The following is a 13,908-nucleotide window of genomic DNA, read 5'->3' as shown; positions in this document are numbered from 1 at the left end:
GTAGGATGTTAGGAAAGGCAAAGTAATCATCACATGTTTGAATGCAGTTAAGGGTGAAAAGGAGACAGAATTCACAGTCAGGATGATGGTAGCAGGGGAACAGCTTATCTTAGTTGAATTCAAAAGCTTTGGAGCCCAAACTAGCACACTTATTTTTATGTCCAGTTGAAGTCATAAAAAACTGTTTTCTATAACCTCAGATTCATGAAGAAAACCAGAAGCAAGACCCTCCTTGGTCTAAAGAAATGTTGTTTTTTCTGGCAGTTTGCACACTTTGATTTGTATAAATAGTTTTTTAAATGTCTGTTTACAGAGCACTGGGATTAAGGAGGATGGTTTTTTTTTCCTGCAGTGTTGCTTTCAAACCCTTTCTGGAAAATAAGGATCTCTCTGTTCTTCCCTTTTCCTCTTCTCTCTGTCTTACTGCTAGAGCTGACTGGTAGTGGTTTTCTGTGTTACTTGACAAAGTAAGCCTGTTTGTGTGAAGTTCTTTGGGAAGGCCAGAGATAGATAGATAGATATATAGATAGATACATAGATTTTTGTTTTGTTTTGTTTTTTGGTTTTTTTTTTTTAGTAGAGTAGAATAGTATTGAATAACATGCTGGTCTATGGAGAATCTATTTCTGTAAAATTTGTGGTTTACAGTTGGTGATGGTGGTTCTCCTTTCCCCTCAAAAAAGCTTAATTTTACAGTTTAGGGAGGATTTATACTTTATTTAAAAGAAGGATTATGTATCAGGGAGCGTCTTAATTAGCACTTTCAGAAATTGTTTCCGGTGCAAGATTGCAGTTACCAGGGCATTCTGCATTCTGCCAGTGACAGGTGTTGGCATCCAGCCCATCTGGACTGGAGTCCATCTCTACCCCACAGCTCTGGGAGACCACGGACAAGGGGTTTGGCATCTCTGGGCCTCAGTCTCCTCTGTAGAGGCATGAATGGTCCTAACTCAAGGGCTTGTGGAGATGGAGCAAGGCTTGAACGAGGTCAGATACTTAGTGTTCCCAGCAGCACCCGGCGGAGCTCGTCAGTGCTGAGTGTGCTGGGAAGTCCAGTCTCCTGCTGTGGTCACTGAACCCAGGAGGCCTGGTGAACTGGCTTTGGGCGATCTGAGGCCGGAAATTGGCTGCACATTTGCCTACTCAGCTGTCTCTAAATCTGTATCCACTGATTTTTAAATTTACAACTAATTTCCTGCAGTCACATTACTAAACAAACTGCACACATCTTATTTACTGATCCTGAGAATTCTGTGAGTAGGTGGTTATTTAATGACACTTTTGGCCAGATGTCGTTTTAAGCATGCTACAAATACAAACTCATTCAGTTTTCATGATAACCCCACAAGGGTGATTAAAGGCAGGTACTGCTATACACTCCATTTTATAGGTGAGGGGATTGAGACACAGAGAAATTGAGTCACTGGGACCCAGGACACACAGTCAACAAGTGGGTTCAGACTCCGATGTCTTGTCCAGAGTCCGTGCTTCCCTGACCCATGTGCTCTTCAATAAGATCTGGGATTCAGTCCATTCTCTTGGACTCCAGGCACCTCCATGCCTGAGCCGGGAGGCCATGCTGCATCTTTCAAGAGTCCTCGTTTCAAATTTTCGTAAAATCATCTCCTTCTGTCTTTAGCTGTAAGTATAAAATAAGCCATGTCACTTTGTTTTATTCTGGCTTTAATAAATGCCCTCTGTCCACTACTTGTGAAGTGCTGGGGTCCTTGTTAAACACCGACTGAGTGGGGTTGTTGGCTCACCTGCTCTGTCTCAGTGATGTAAAGATAATTGAGATGATGCACAGGAAGACTGGGACCTGCTGGCTGAGCCTGCTGCTTTTGGGGTACTATTGCCTAAATACTCTTCAGGAGCTGACACAACACCACTCACCTTACATCTGGGAAGCCCTGTCATCTTTATTATGCTGTTTGAGCCCCAGAAAATATTTGGCATACAGTGAAAACAAGTGATATCCTATCCTTATTTTTCATATGAAAAAGAGAGGTCAGTCACCTGTTCATAGTGAGTTCTTGGCTGAACAGGGCCCATGTCTCCTGAGAGTGCAGCCAGCCTGGCTCTCTGTGTCCTGCTGCCTTTATAACTGAATGTAATAACTTTATTCCTGAAGCAGAGATCAGCTGCGCTTCAGGAAAGCTGCTCTTTGGCAGAAAAAGCACCACCAGCATATTTAAAAGCTATTATGTAGTGACTACAGGGGGCCCCACTGAGCAGATTCTCTTCCCACCCTCAGATCTCACCCCCAGATCTTCCATCCTCTGAACTTGCACAGCAATTCCTTAGACCTGAGAGGTAGGTAACCCCAGTGTCCAAGAGGATTGGTGGAGCAGGAGGCAGGACCCTCTGTCTTGGTTTGTGTCTGTGAAACTGCCAGAGAGAGCCCCACCGTGATCTCTCACACCTCTCCAGCAGGCTTCAGACAGGGGACCTGGTAAGAGGGGCTGTATTTAAGGGACAGGGCCAGGCAACCTGGCAAGTTCCAGGCAGTTGAGATCCAATGGGCAGATGACCCTGAGCCCAATGGCCTTCACCTGTTGACCAGCAGTGGTCGTGGGAACAGCCCACTCCCAGAAAATACTCAGGAAAAATTAACTCTGTGCTCCAGGATTCTCTCGAACCTGCTTGTCAGATGGATTGGAGGCTTTCATGAAAAGTAGGTTGTTGGTGTTCTTTTGTCTACCTGAAAATAAATCACTTTGTTCTGGCGGGGGTGGGGCAAAGCTCACTACAGATTCTTCTTTAAGTCAGGAATTCAAATCCTTCACATAGGAGTTACATAATCCCAGTTGCCTAAAAGGGTTAGTCTGAAAAGCTGCCAGTCATACTGTGCAGAGGTTATTTGTAGAGGAGCAGGGTTGTCCTTGTGTCCCATGGTGCCTCTTCTGCCTGACTCTGTGGCCGAGTGGTTGTGTCTAGAAAGTGTGGATCTACAGTATGATGTTTGGAAGAGAAGAGAAGGAAAGGGAGATGGTGCCTCGTGGGGCCAGCATGTGCCTGCAGCCTTGCGGAGCTCTGGGGCTGGGGAGGAGGATGTGGACCAGCGTTGAATGTGGCTTTGTTGAACTACATATAGATGTGGGCGAGTTTATTCTCTGATTTTCATTTTCTTAAGGAGACTGTATATTATCTATCTGAAGTTATTTCTCAGCTTCTGAGCATGTTTGCATGTTGATATCCACCTACAGGAGACAGGGAGAATGGGGCTGGAGGTGGGAAGACGTCCTGAAATGTACCTCAATCCAGTCACTTACACAGTCTTCCTCAGACAGGCTGAAGGGTTGGCAGAACATTATGTAAAAAGTGGAACCGACTTTGCTTTTTCTAACGATTCCAAAGGCTACAAATACCCCAAAGCTGCAAATATGCAGGCCTGCACACTCAAGCCTGTGTTTCTCGGATCCTTCCCCAAGAGATCAGAAGCAGGCTGTGGCCTCTCAGGAGTTCTGCCAGCTGGGCGGGTGTCTGGTTTTTCCAGCACAGTTGAACAATTCAGAGTGAAGTAGACTGGGGAGGCTCTGGGAGCAGAGCATGCCTCAGGCCTGTGTTAGAACTGAGGCAGCAGCGAGAGAGAACAGGCTGTTTCCTCCTTAGAATGCAGACGAGTGGGTGAGAAGGCTGGCTTCTGCGTTGCTGCCAGCTGTAAGCTTTGCCCACAGATGTGGACTGTTTATTTATGGGTTTGATGTGTTTGTTTTCTTTTTCCCCTGGGGCAGGGTTGGGGAGGTAGTGAGGCTGGAACAGAGAGCAAAAACCTGAAAATTTCAAATGGCTATTAAGATGCCAAAGCTATCAGGGAAAGAACTGAGTTCCCTTAACTGCTAAGAATGTTGAAGTCATTTTCAAAATTAGCCCTAACTCCCAAATTTTATTGGGTGCCCCATTATTGAGTGCCTTATATAGTACCTAACAGGTATGATGGGTTAAGGTCGTTGCCCTGGAAGTGCTCATATAATTTACCAAGTGGGGAGCAGTAATTATGAGACAACTATATGTAAGCACTTCATTAGCCTTCATAAGCAAAACCAAGAATGCTTTGGAAACCCAGAGGGATTATTGCCCAGGAAAGGCTTTGTAGAATAGGTGACAAATGGGATGTTATTTTCAAGGTGGAGATGAAATAGCATGATCCTGGAAGAGAGCAAAGAAGTGAGGAGTTTTTCTGTAAGCTTGCAGCAATTAGCAGGACCCCTTCTCTCTAGGGTAGTTACTGTTCCATCTCTTGGCCTCTGTCTTGGGCAGGCAGGGTGCAAAATTTTTCAGACTTTCTTTTCTCCTTTTCCCTCCTTTGACTAGATTAACTAGGACAAAGGGACAGGAGAGGGTGGAAAATGCATTGCAGTAGACTTTACAGTTAGTTTGGTATATACTGTGTGAGGGTAGGAGCCATGGGTCAGTCTTTTTTTTTTTTTTTAACTTCAGAAATAAAATATTTATTTTAAACAGCTTTGAGATACAGGTCATATACCACACAGTAAACAGTTCAGTTGTTTTTAGTATATTCACAAAGTGTGTAAATGTAACCACAAGCTAATTTTAGAACTTTTTATCACTCTGCTTTTGATGCTATATCTAAGAAACCATTGCCTAACCTAAGGTCATGAAGATTTATTACTGTGTTTTCCGTGAGTTTCATAGTTTTTAGTTCTTACATGCAGGTTTTTGATCCATTTTGAGTTAATTGTTGTGTATGATGTGAGGAAAGGGTCCAGGTTCATTCCTTTTGCATGTGAGGTTATTCTTTCCCTATTGAATTATCTTGGCACCCTTTTTGAAAATTGGTTGACTGCAAATACGTGGGTTATTTCTTGACTCTTGATTCTGTTTCATTGATCTGTATGTCAGGTTCAGTATTTTGAAAGATTGTCAGGTGATTCCATGTACATTCTTCAGGGTTGAGAACTGTTTGGATAGTTTGACTGGGGGACAGTTGGACTACTTCATTAAAGATGCACAGACCATCTGTTCTTAACTAAACCACTGTTTCCAAATTTGGCCAATAAGAATCACCAGGGATGATTCTGTCCCCTGTGCACTGGGGAGACAGGGCCCAGTAAGAAGGAGAGAGGAGACGTGTAACCTGTTATATTCTGGGCTCTTCCCCATGGACACTTCCTCTCCACCAATTGCCAGTTGATCGGAACCTTAAGGAATCTGTTTAATGAACTCTCCAGGTGGTCAGTCTAGCTGGGGTGATGCTGAATTTGCTGGGCCAGGCCACTGGAAGCCTGCATACCTGTACCATGGTCCTTTCACGGAATTACTGTTCTCAAGATACTCTTGGGTTGAAGCCATCGCTCTGCTCTGTCTTAAGGGGAATGACAAGAAACAGCCCCATGAAACCCCTCTCCATGTTGACTGTGAGCTCTTTCCTGGCCTCCTTATTTAGTGTTACCTCTTGCCATATACACATAAATTCTGTTATACTCAAATTTCCTCCCCATTTGCCTTGTTTAATTCATCTCAGTTTCCTACTGTGGAGGAAGTATATATGCTTTTCAAGGATATTTAACTTATCTTGTCTGCTGCACTAGATTGAAAACTTCATGAGACAAGGGATTTTGTGGTTGACTGCACATCTCCAGCACCAAGAACAGTGCCTGGCACATAGCAGGCACTCAAAAAATATTTGCTGAGTGAGTGCAAGCATTGTCAAGGTTGAGGAATGAAGAGAGAGTCACTTCTTTCTTTCAGCATCAGCAGCAGTTGTTCGGCTTGGCTTTACTTCATGGTGCTGTGAATTGTGAGAGCACGTGATTCTCTCTGCATGAGCCGCTTCAAAGATTAATGCCATAATCATGTCCATTGTACCAAGTGTGTCAGACCAGCCTCTGACTTTTTTATTCATTTATTTAATTTATCTTGTTGTCTTGTGTGCCTCTCTGCAAGCTGTCTAAATCCTCTTTGGAATCTGGCAGGCTGTAAATAAATGCTATTTAATCAGCTTTGATGAGTTCTTAATATCAGTCATTCTTCTTGATCTGGGGGAATTAAAAGCTTGGGATCTCAGTCGGAGAAAGAGAATATTTTTAAAAATCGAATTCCTCTTTGATTTCTCCCTTCTTTATTTATTTTTATTTATTTATTTATTTGTTTATTTTAGGATAGAATTTTTGCGGCATTTGAAGAGCTTTTTCCAGATTATGTTTAAAATTGAAACCAAGCCATGTGGTGAAGAACTCAAGGGAGGGGATAAAGTGCTAATGACATGTGTTGGCATTGGCTTCTCCAACCTCAGCAAGACCCTCAAGTGACACTGTCACAAAATGAAAGGCCCCAAGGTCTCAGACAAAGCAGAAGCCGCCAAGAAACCAAAGGGACCAAATTCATCCAGAACGGGATGGCCTCTTATGTTAAGGACTTTCTTAATTTTCCACTTAATGACAATCAGGATATCGACCTAGAAGACGTCTCTATCATGTGGTTTCCAGGGCATTGACGTTCCTCAGGAGGCCCAGTCATGATGCGAGCTCCCTTGGCTTACCTGGATGAAGAGCGCGCCTTCAGGACACAGTTGGGCTGCTAGAACAGTATCACAGCTGCACGTCAGCAATGCCTCAGCCCACATCCCTGGGCTTCTGCCGTGTGGCTGTTTTCCAGCCCTGTGGAGTCTGTTACCGTTCTTTCTCCAAGGACTGACCTCTGTGAACCTTGGCTTCTGTGTAGGGATTGAATGAGATGATACGGGTGGAAGTTCTTTATGAGTAGTGCAGTGTTAGGCAAATGCCGGAAATTGGAGTATTAGCCTCTTTTAGCCCTTGTCTTCTGAATGGACTGCTGTCTTGGAGACAGATACTGCTGCTGTACTTGGATGTTGGGGGATGAGTGACTAGGGAGAGCGGGGGTCCAACTATTGAATGTTTTCTATATCTCAGGTCTGCTATGCATTTTCTTATTTTATTTTCACAATAGCCCAGTGATTTCATTATCTCCACAAGAAAAATTCAAAAAGGGCATTTTGTTCCTTTGAAATCGATAATGTAAAGATACTAGGTGTCCTGATTTAAAGATCTACGTGTAGTAGTGTCAGACTCTCGAATTTTGCCCTACTTGCAAGCTGTTAAGTTCGATTATTACAGTTATGGATATTAGCAGAAGATGTGAGAGTCCTGGGTCAGAGACAAAGAACTTTATTACTCAGAGCACAGCAAGCAGCCTGAGCTTCATGTTTGTATTGGTTTATTTGTCCCCGGAGTCCCACAGTGGTGACATGGGGGGGGGGTGCCCATGTAGCTGCCATATACGCAGGGGGTTTGCATCACAACAAAGGAACACGGTTGCTTTGGACTCCACCTCTTACAGCAAGCCTGCTTTTTGTTCCAGATGGAGACATCACTCACCCTTCAAAATCGCTTGCTATGAACACAGTGATGAGAACGGGCCAGGGTAAAGGCCTCCCCAGCAAGAAAGTGCAGGAACACTGCACAATGTGATTGCTCCTGCATCTAACTGAGGCTACATGTGGTGTGTGTGTGGAGTCAGAGGTGGTAGAAGGGTACTATCTAATTCTTTCTATTAGGATTCCAAAGGGTATTTTCCACCCAGGGTGGACTTTTGAAGTGAGGAAAGGTCTTTGCCTCTCCAGTTCTCTTGGTACCCTTTCCTTTTTCAGTGAAAGGGGTCCAGAGGAGGTCTGTGTCTGGGGATTGTGGGAGGATGTGAAGATGGAAGGCTAACAATGAAGAAGGTTAGGCCATCTGGAACTGGGGCTGTCTACTTACTGAGAACTTTACATACTGTATTAGATTTCTGTTGCCTCAAAACAAATTACCACAGACTTGGCAGCTTAAAACAATACATTTATTATCTCAGTTCTGTAGGTCAGAGGTCCTGGTGGCCTTGCTTGGGTTCTCTGTTTAGGGCTTCCCAAGGCTAATGTCAAGGTGTTGGCCAGGCCGGGATCTGGGAAAGAGTATGCTTTCAGCATCATTCAGGTTATTGGTAGGTCCTGGGACTGGAGTTCCTGTTTCTGGCTGGCTGTCAGCTGGGGACAGCGCTCTGCCTGTAGAGGCTGCCTGCATTCCTCGTAGCTTGGTTCCCTCCATTTTCAAGCCAGTGTAACATGCACTGAGTTCTCACGCTTTGAATCTGACTTCTTGTGATACCAGGGTAATCTTTCTAACTTAAGGTCATATGATCACACCGGTACCTAGGGTAGTGTTTGAATAGCCAGGGGCCAGGAATCTTGAATGGCCAACTGAGAATTCTGTCTGCCACATATGCTGCAGTCTTATTTATTGCTGCTGACATTTAAACCCAGATCTGCCCATGCTCAGAGACAGAACTAAGGGGCCAGATTTCTTTGAATATGTCCCACAGGGGCTTTCTGTCTCTTGGAACAACTTCTGGAAATGGTACTGCTAGTCAGTTTTGGGTGGCATGTAGACTCCAGGCAGATCATTGCAAGCAGTAGAAGGGGCATGTGCCCCATCTGCTGTAAACACAGATGTGCCTGGTGGTTTCCAGCCCTCCATCTGGAACAGCTGCTTCTGGAGTGGTAGTGTTGATGATATTGCCAATAGGAGGACAGATTTCATGTTTATTTAAACAGCCTACTCCCTGCCACTTTTCAGATGCCCAAGAGAAGCAGTACCATCCCTTGAGTAGAAGTTGCTGGTACACCTTAGTGACTTTCAGCTCCTGCAGTCTCTGCCTTGTTCTTAACTTAGCTCCTGGTTGGTCCAGCTACCTTTGGTGTAGTTTGATGAGACATTCCAGCATTTTGGGCTTGCTCTTCTGTCTTGGCCTGTCTGCTCCCTTCTGCTGACAGAGACAGACCACTCGAGTTCAGTGAGACTAGTGATTGTTTTTAAAGGCAGATACACCTGTGACATTTTGGGGGTCATGATAGAATCATTGCCTTTGTGTCCCTGTCATATACCAGGTCCTGCTTCTGTCTTTCATCATCCTTCAGTGCTACATTCTGTGTGGACACCAGCCAGCCTCCCTCCATCATGATTATTTTACCATATTTGTCAAGTCAGTTGATAAGGGTGGAAGGAAGCTAGGGTGTTGCAACGTGACATGCCAAAGGGGAAAGAGCAATAGGAGACACTGCTGAAATCCAGACTGCCCTCAGGGCAGCTGAACCTCATGGTTCGCTTGTTTGTCTCAGTCTTTTCTGATAAAAAGTGGTGAAGGACATCACTGACTACAGACCCAACCAGAAAAGCCCCAAAACTTAGATTGCACCACGGCACCTATCGTCTCACTGTCGTCGTACAATGGAAGACTGTGAGGTGGCCATTTCCGCTCAGTCTTTTGTGTTGGGAGGCTCCTGGTGAGGCCAGTGCTAGCAGTTTGTTTTGTGGTGACCAAGGGGAAGGGTTGAGGTTGCTACAAGGCAGGGAGGGAAGTAGCAGAATGGAGTAGAGGAGGCCTGAAGAAGTGGACAGAATTGAAGGTAGACGGAGAAAAGGAAACACCAGGGAACTAAGGAATCACCTCAGTCTTGGCTGTGCCCAAGGTGGGCATGGCCTTCACCTGGGTGAGGTGAGGGGAGCAAGGCAGGGTGCAGAAGTGATTTATCGGGGGGTTTGATCATGGTGGAAGGCTAAGAATGTGGGGTTCTGTTGACTTTACCTGCTGGTGATTTGTTGAAGACCTGTGGATTTGCCAGTGGGTGACTTGGGCCAGTCTGTGATGAGCAGGAAAGCAACACCACAGGCCGCCTGGACCCACCTTGTTCCTCACCTGACCCCAGGGTGGAGGAGAAATAACTTGTGCTTCGGCAGGGTTTCCATGCTTAGATGACCCTGGCCTATTCTTTAGAAGTGCCTAATAGCTAATGGAAATGTCAGTAGGCAAGCCGGGTCTTCCTGAACTCCAGTTGGCCAAGTCTAAGAAGCCATTTAAGTGGAACAATTTATCAGTGTTTGGCATCTTTCAGAGGCCAAGCCACATCACCCCAAGCAAGTAAAAGCTGTCATTTGGTCAGGGGCTGCCTGGGTCTGGGGCTGCTCTAATTCCATGTCGCACTTGGCCCTTAACGGTCAGATAGCCTGACCCCATGCCTGAGGCACGGGCCTTGGGTCAGCACCTGTGGATGGACCAGGCCAGAGTTTTGGCACGTGGGCCGCTTCCTCTCTTCCTGGGTTTTCCGATGCTGGTGTTTCTAGATGTGCATCCTGCTCTGCTGACACCCTTCTGTGGAGCCTGCAGGGGAGGTGATGGTGATTCCAGGAGGTAAGTGGCCCAGCTTGTTTTCTGGCCCAGCTTGGAATTAACCATCTGTGACGGTATAAATAATTCACCTTCCCACACTTGGGCTTCCTCTGTGGAATCAGGGTGGCTGTGTGAGATGGTGCCAGAAAGATGAGAGAGATGCCCATCACTGCCTCCTCTCCTGCTCCCCATCCTCATCTGTGCTTACTTGGGGTGGCAGATAGGTTAGTTGGCATGAGTATTTTTATTTTAAACATTGAAATATTTCTCTCAGGTCTCAGGATACTCTATTCCTGTGTTTCTTCCCCATTCCCAAGTTTTACATCTAAAAATATTCAGATTGGTTAATTTGTTAACAATTTCTGCTGTGATTTGGGAAATTGTATATGAAGGTATATAAATTTCTGGAAATCAGAGGCTCTCTTGAATGAACCAGCCCAGCCATGACACATGTGGCAACTTTAATGTCTACTCTGAATACCCTGTCACCACGGCAGTGAGGGTGGTGGTCCTACTGCTGGACTCAGCAGGGGCCATTTAGGCAACTGGTGTCACCTGGGGAGGAGATGCTGCCCCAAAGGAAGGGGATGATAGGGGCAGCGGCCTGTTCCTGCTGCATCTGCAGCCGGACATGGTAGGACATCTTGAAAACATCTCTTTATAGTCTTTAGGGAAAGATGTTGGTGGGGACTGTATATTTGAAATGGTGCCTGGCTTGCACCAGGGATCCAACATAAGGTCATGACAGCTGACCTCAGGCTGTTTTAAATGCTGGGTGCACTTGACTCCCGCAGCTTCCCACATACTCCTCTCTCCCTCCATGCTGTTTCCACCTCTCTGCTGTTTGACCTGTTAGGCAGTTAAAGGCATCGTGCCTAAGATCTGTAAGCTTTGAAGAACCAATGGAAAGGCTTACCAAAAAAAGGGGGAGAAAATTCTGGCTCCAAATTATGCAAAGAAAAGAGCAAAAGTAATTAAATATCCACAAAAGCAACCGTTTCCAAGCTTAAAATGTTGAGAACAATAGAGGTGAGAGTTTCTTCACAAGTATTTCCAAGCACACACAATGATTGCAAGGAATCAGACCTAATCATGTATTAACTGGGTTGCTGGTCAACCAAGCAATTTAAAAGACAGAATTATAAAGAGCCTTTCAGAAATTTGGCGTGTGGCTACATTTTAATTTGTGTGGTTTGGTGATGCTGTCCAAGAAAGTAAAACTGTGTAAGCCCTCCTCACTCACTGAGCCACCTCTGCAGTCTTAGAGACTCAGCAGCTCCTGAGGGAGCCCCCACCTGCACAGGGCACTCTGCGACACGTTCTCATACAGCCCTGGGTGCTTGGCCACACCAAACTTCAAGAGATGAACCCAGTGTACACCGTAATAGGTTAACAGGGAAGAGAACTGAGTAACAGCTGTGTGTGGAGTGCGGAGACGGGAGGCACCCTGGGTTGTGTGTATGAGAACATGTGGGGGTGCCCCGTGGCGGTGGCTCCTTTAAACAACTCCTTTAAGTTGTTTAAAAAAAGAAAGATTAATTCAGTCATTTGTGAGGAAAGCTTTTGGTTTCTTTAGCTTCATTAGAGCTCTGGAAGTAACACATGCTTAGGAATGAGACCTGTGTTTGCATCTTAGCTGTGTCAGTAGACACGTGGCATTGGGCACATCCCCCACCTCATCTATAAAATGAGAAATAGCTACTGTCCACCTTAGCATTGACAGGACTTATTAAACATAGCGACTAAGTATTAAAGGCTTAGGATTCTTTTTGCTGTTAAATCCCCGATGAGGATTCAAAGCAGTCTTCCACTGAACATGTTAATGTCTACATGAGTCAGTGTGTATCTTTACATCTGGTACTTGGATGTACTCAGCTAGAAGACCAGAGCACAAGATACGGCACCTGTACACAGGTTGGGGTCAGACTGCCCTGTGACAAATGTTACAGAGTTAAAAAGAGGGCCTACGGGCATCTCTGTGAAGTCACCAGGTTCCAACAGGACCCATCTAGTTAGGGTGAAGTGAAGAGGCGGCTGCCTTAGGACTGTCAGGGCCTAGAGCTGCTATGTATACCAAACCAAACTGAGGAACTTGTGTCATCAGGCTACGCTGTAGTCCACAACTACCTTGTAAGCAACCACGTGTCATCAGAATTTAGCTCTCTCCCAGCTCTCAGTTCTGCTTTGTTGGGTGTCCTTGCCCATCTCCAGCAGGCAACCTCTTTAATATTCAATTCTCTCAGCAACTCTAGTGGACAGAGAGATTCTCTCCACCCAATATTTAAAAAAAAAAAAAAAAGTCCCCCAGAATTGTGTCTCCCTCTGTTGACTCTGGAATGTTTTGATTGACCAAATCTGGGTCCTGTTCTCATCCCTGGAGTGGTAGGGATGTCAGCCTCACCCAAATTGTGTGGATTGAGAGGAAACAGAAAAGTGATTCTCAAAGGAAAAGCTATATGCTTTTACAAAGGAGTGAATGGACCCTGGGAAGGCAGAAACAGCAGTTGTCCACTGTTGGCTGCATTACCTAATTCCCTGAATATTCTTGAAAGGATATCCTACAATACTGCCTGCCCACCACCATCTTTCACCATCTAAAGTCTTCTGGTGTTATGGTACAGAATTGGGTGGACAAGGATTAAGTCAGTTTGACACATGTTGCTTGACAAAGGCAAGACTGCTATATCCAGAAAGCCAAAGTTAATATGGACACTGGGCATTTTAGCCAGTGGTATTCTTGGACTAGAAAGGGGAGCATACCCAGATGATAACACTGAGGGAGAAGAAGTGGCAGTGACAAATGTGGGTGTGGGAGCACCATGTGGGTTGTAGGCCAGGAGGAAGAGTAGGGAGCCGGATTAGAGGAAAGAGGGTCCCCGTACCATGTCTGTTCATGTTCTCCGTCATGGTTCTACCTTTCCCAACCTCTGGAAAGACAGATTCAGGAGTCGGGGTGGGGCTGGTGGTGGGGAGAGTGAGACTTTTTTTCCATCGCCAGGAATGCAAGAATTAAAATGACAACAACGTAAAGAGTTACACCTGGAAGAGCATTGAAGCTATATGTAAGTGATGACAGATATTAGGATGGGAGCATGATAGGTATTTCTCTTATTTCCAAATAATTTGCACTATTTTGTTTTTATAGTTCTATACCTATTTCTATCTGTGTATATATTTACTTATATTCAGAATCTCAAGTACAACTGCTATGATTTTCCATCAGCCCCAAGGCAAATAAAGTTCAAGTATCCCCTTTGTCCCACTCTCCACACCTTCCCTTAAACAAACAGACACATATGTACAAGCACCGGGTGATGTGATTGGGGCCTGTGGAAGGAAGTGTCACAGATGAAGACGAATCTCAAGTCTAAGGCCTGCCTGTGATGCCGCCTCCCTTAAAATGTAGAATTTACGTGGGTGCTTTTTAAAGCTGCTGATTCTGTACGTCAGGGATAAACTTTTGCCACTCTTGACAAGCTAAGTGGGTGCTATTTGCAGTCCTGCATTTGTCTTTTAGGAGTTCAGAAGGTGGAATAGCAGCAAAGGTTCAATCAGAGCTGGACTGTGACCTAGGTTAGGAAATAATGACGCAAACTTGAAATCCCTGTCCACTTGCCCGAGAGGAAGAAGAGTGCGGAAGGATGTGAAAAACAAGCAGATGTCCTATACAAATTCATTTTAAAATGAATTAAATTAAATTATTATATTAAATTTATACTTATTCCA

General features: G+C 45.1%; 1 protein-coding gene across 4 annotated transcripts in view; it reads left to right on the top strand.

The window, feature by feature from the left end:
- The window catches only part of RCL1 (RNA terminal phosphate cyclase like 1), a 55,852-nt gene extending 48,960 nt beyond the window's left edge, over positions 1 to 6,892 (top strand). For 3 of the 4 annotated variants that reach the window (XM_074361614.1, XM_074361616.1, XM_074361617.1), the window contains one exon: positions 6,122 to 6,892. In XM_074361614.1, the coding sequence (XP_074217715.1) occupies positions 6,122 to 6,272 (151 nt within the window). In that variant the 3' untranslated portion in view covers positions 6,273 to 6,892. Of the gene's footprint in view, positions 1 to 5,552; positions 5,655 to 6,121 lie in introns of all 4 variants that reach the window. The other variant, XR_012506355.1, reaches the window with a different exon arrangement.
- The last annotated feature ends 7,016 nt before the right edge of the window (positions 6,893 to 13,908 follow it).

This window comes from Camelus bactrianus, chromosome 4, assembly GCF_048773025.1.
Source record: "Camelus bactrianus isolate YW-2024 breed Bactrian camel chromosome 4, ASM4877302v1, whole genome shotgun sequence".
Lineage (NCBI taxonomy): Eukaryota > Metazoa > Chordata > Mammalia > Artiodactyla > Camelidae > Camelus > Camelus bactrianus.
This window is presented reverse-complemented; position numbering and strand designations above follow the sequence as displayed.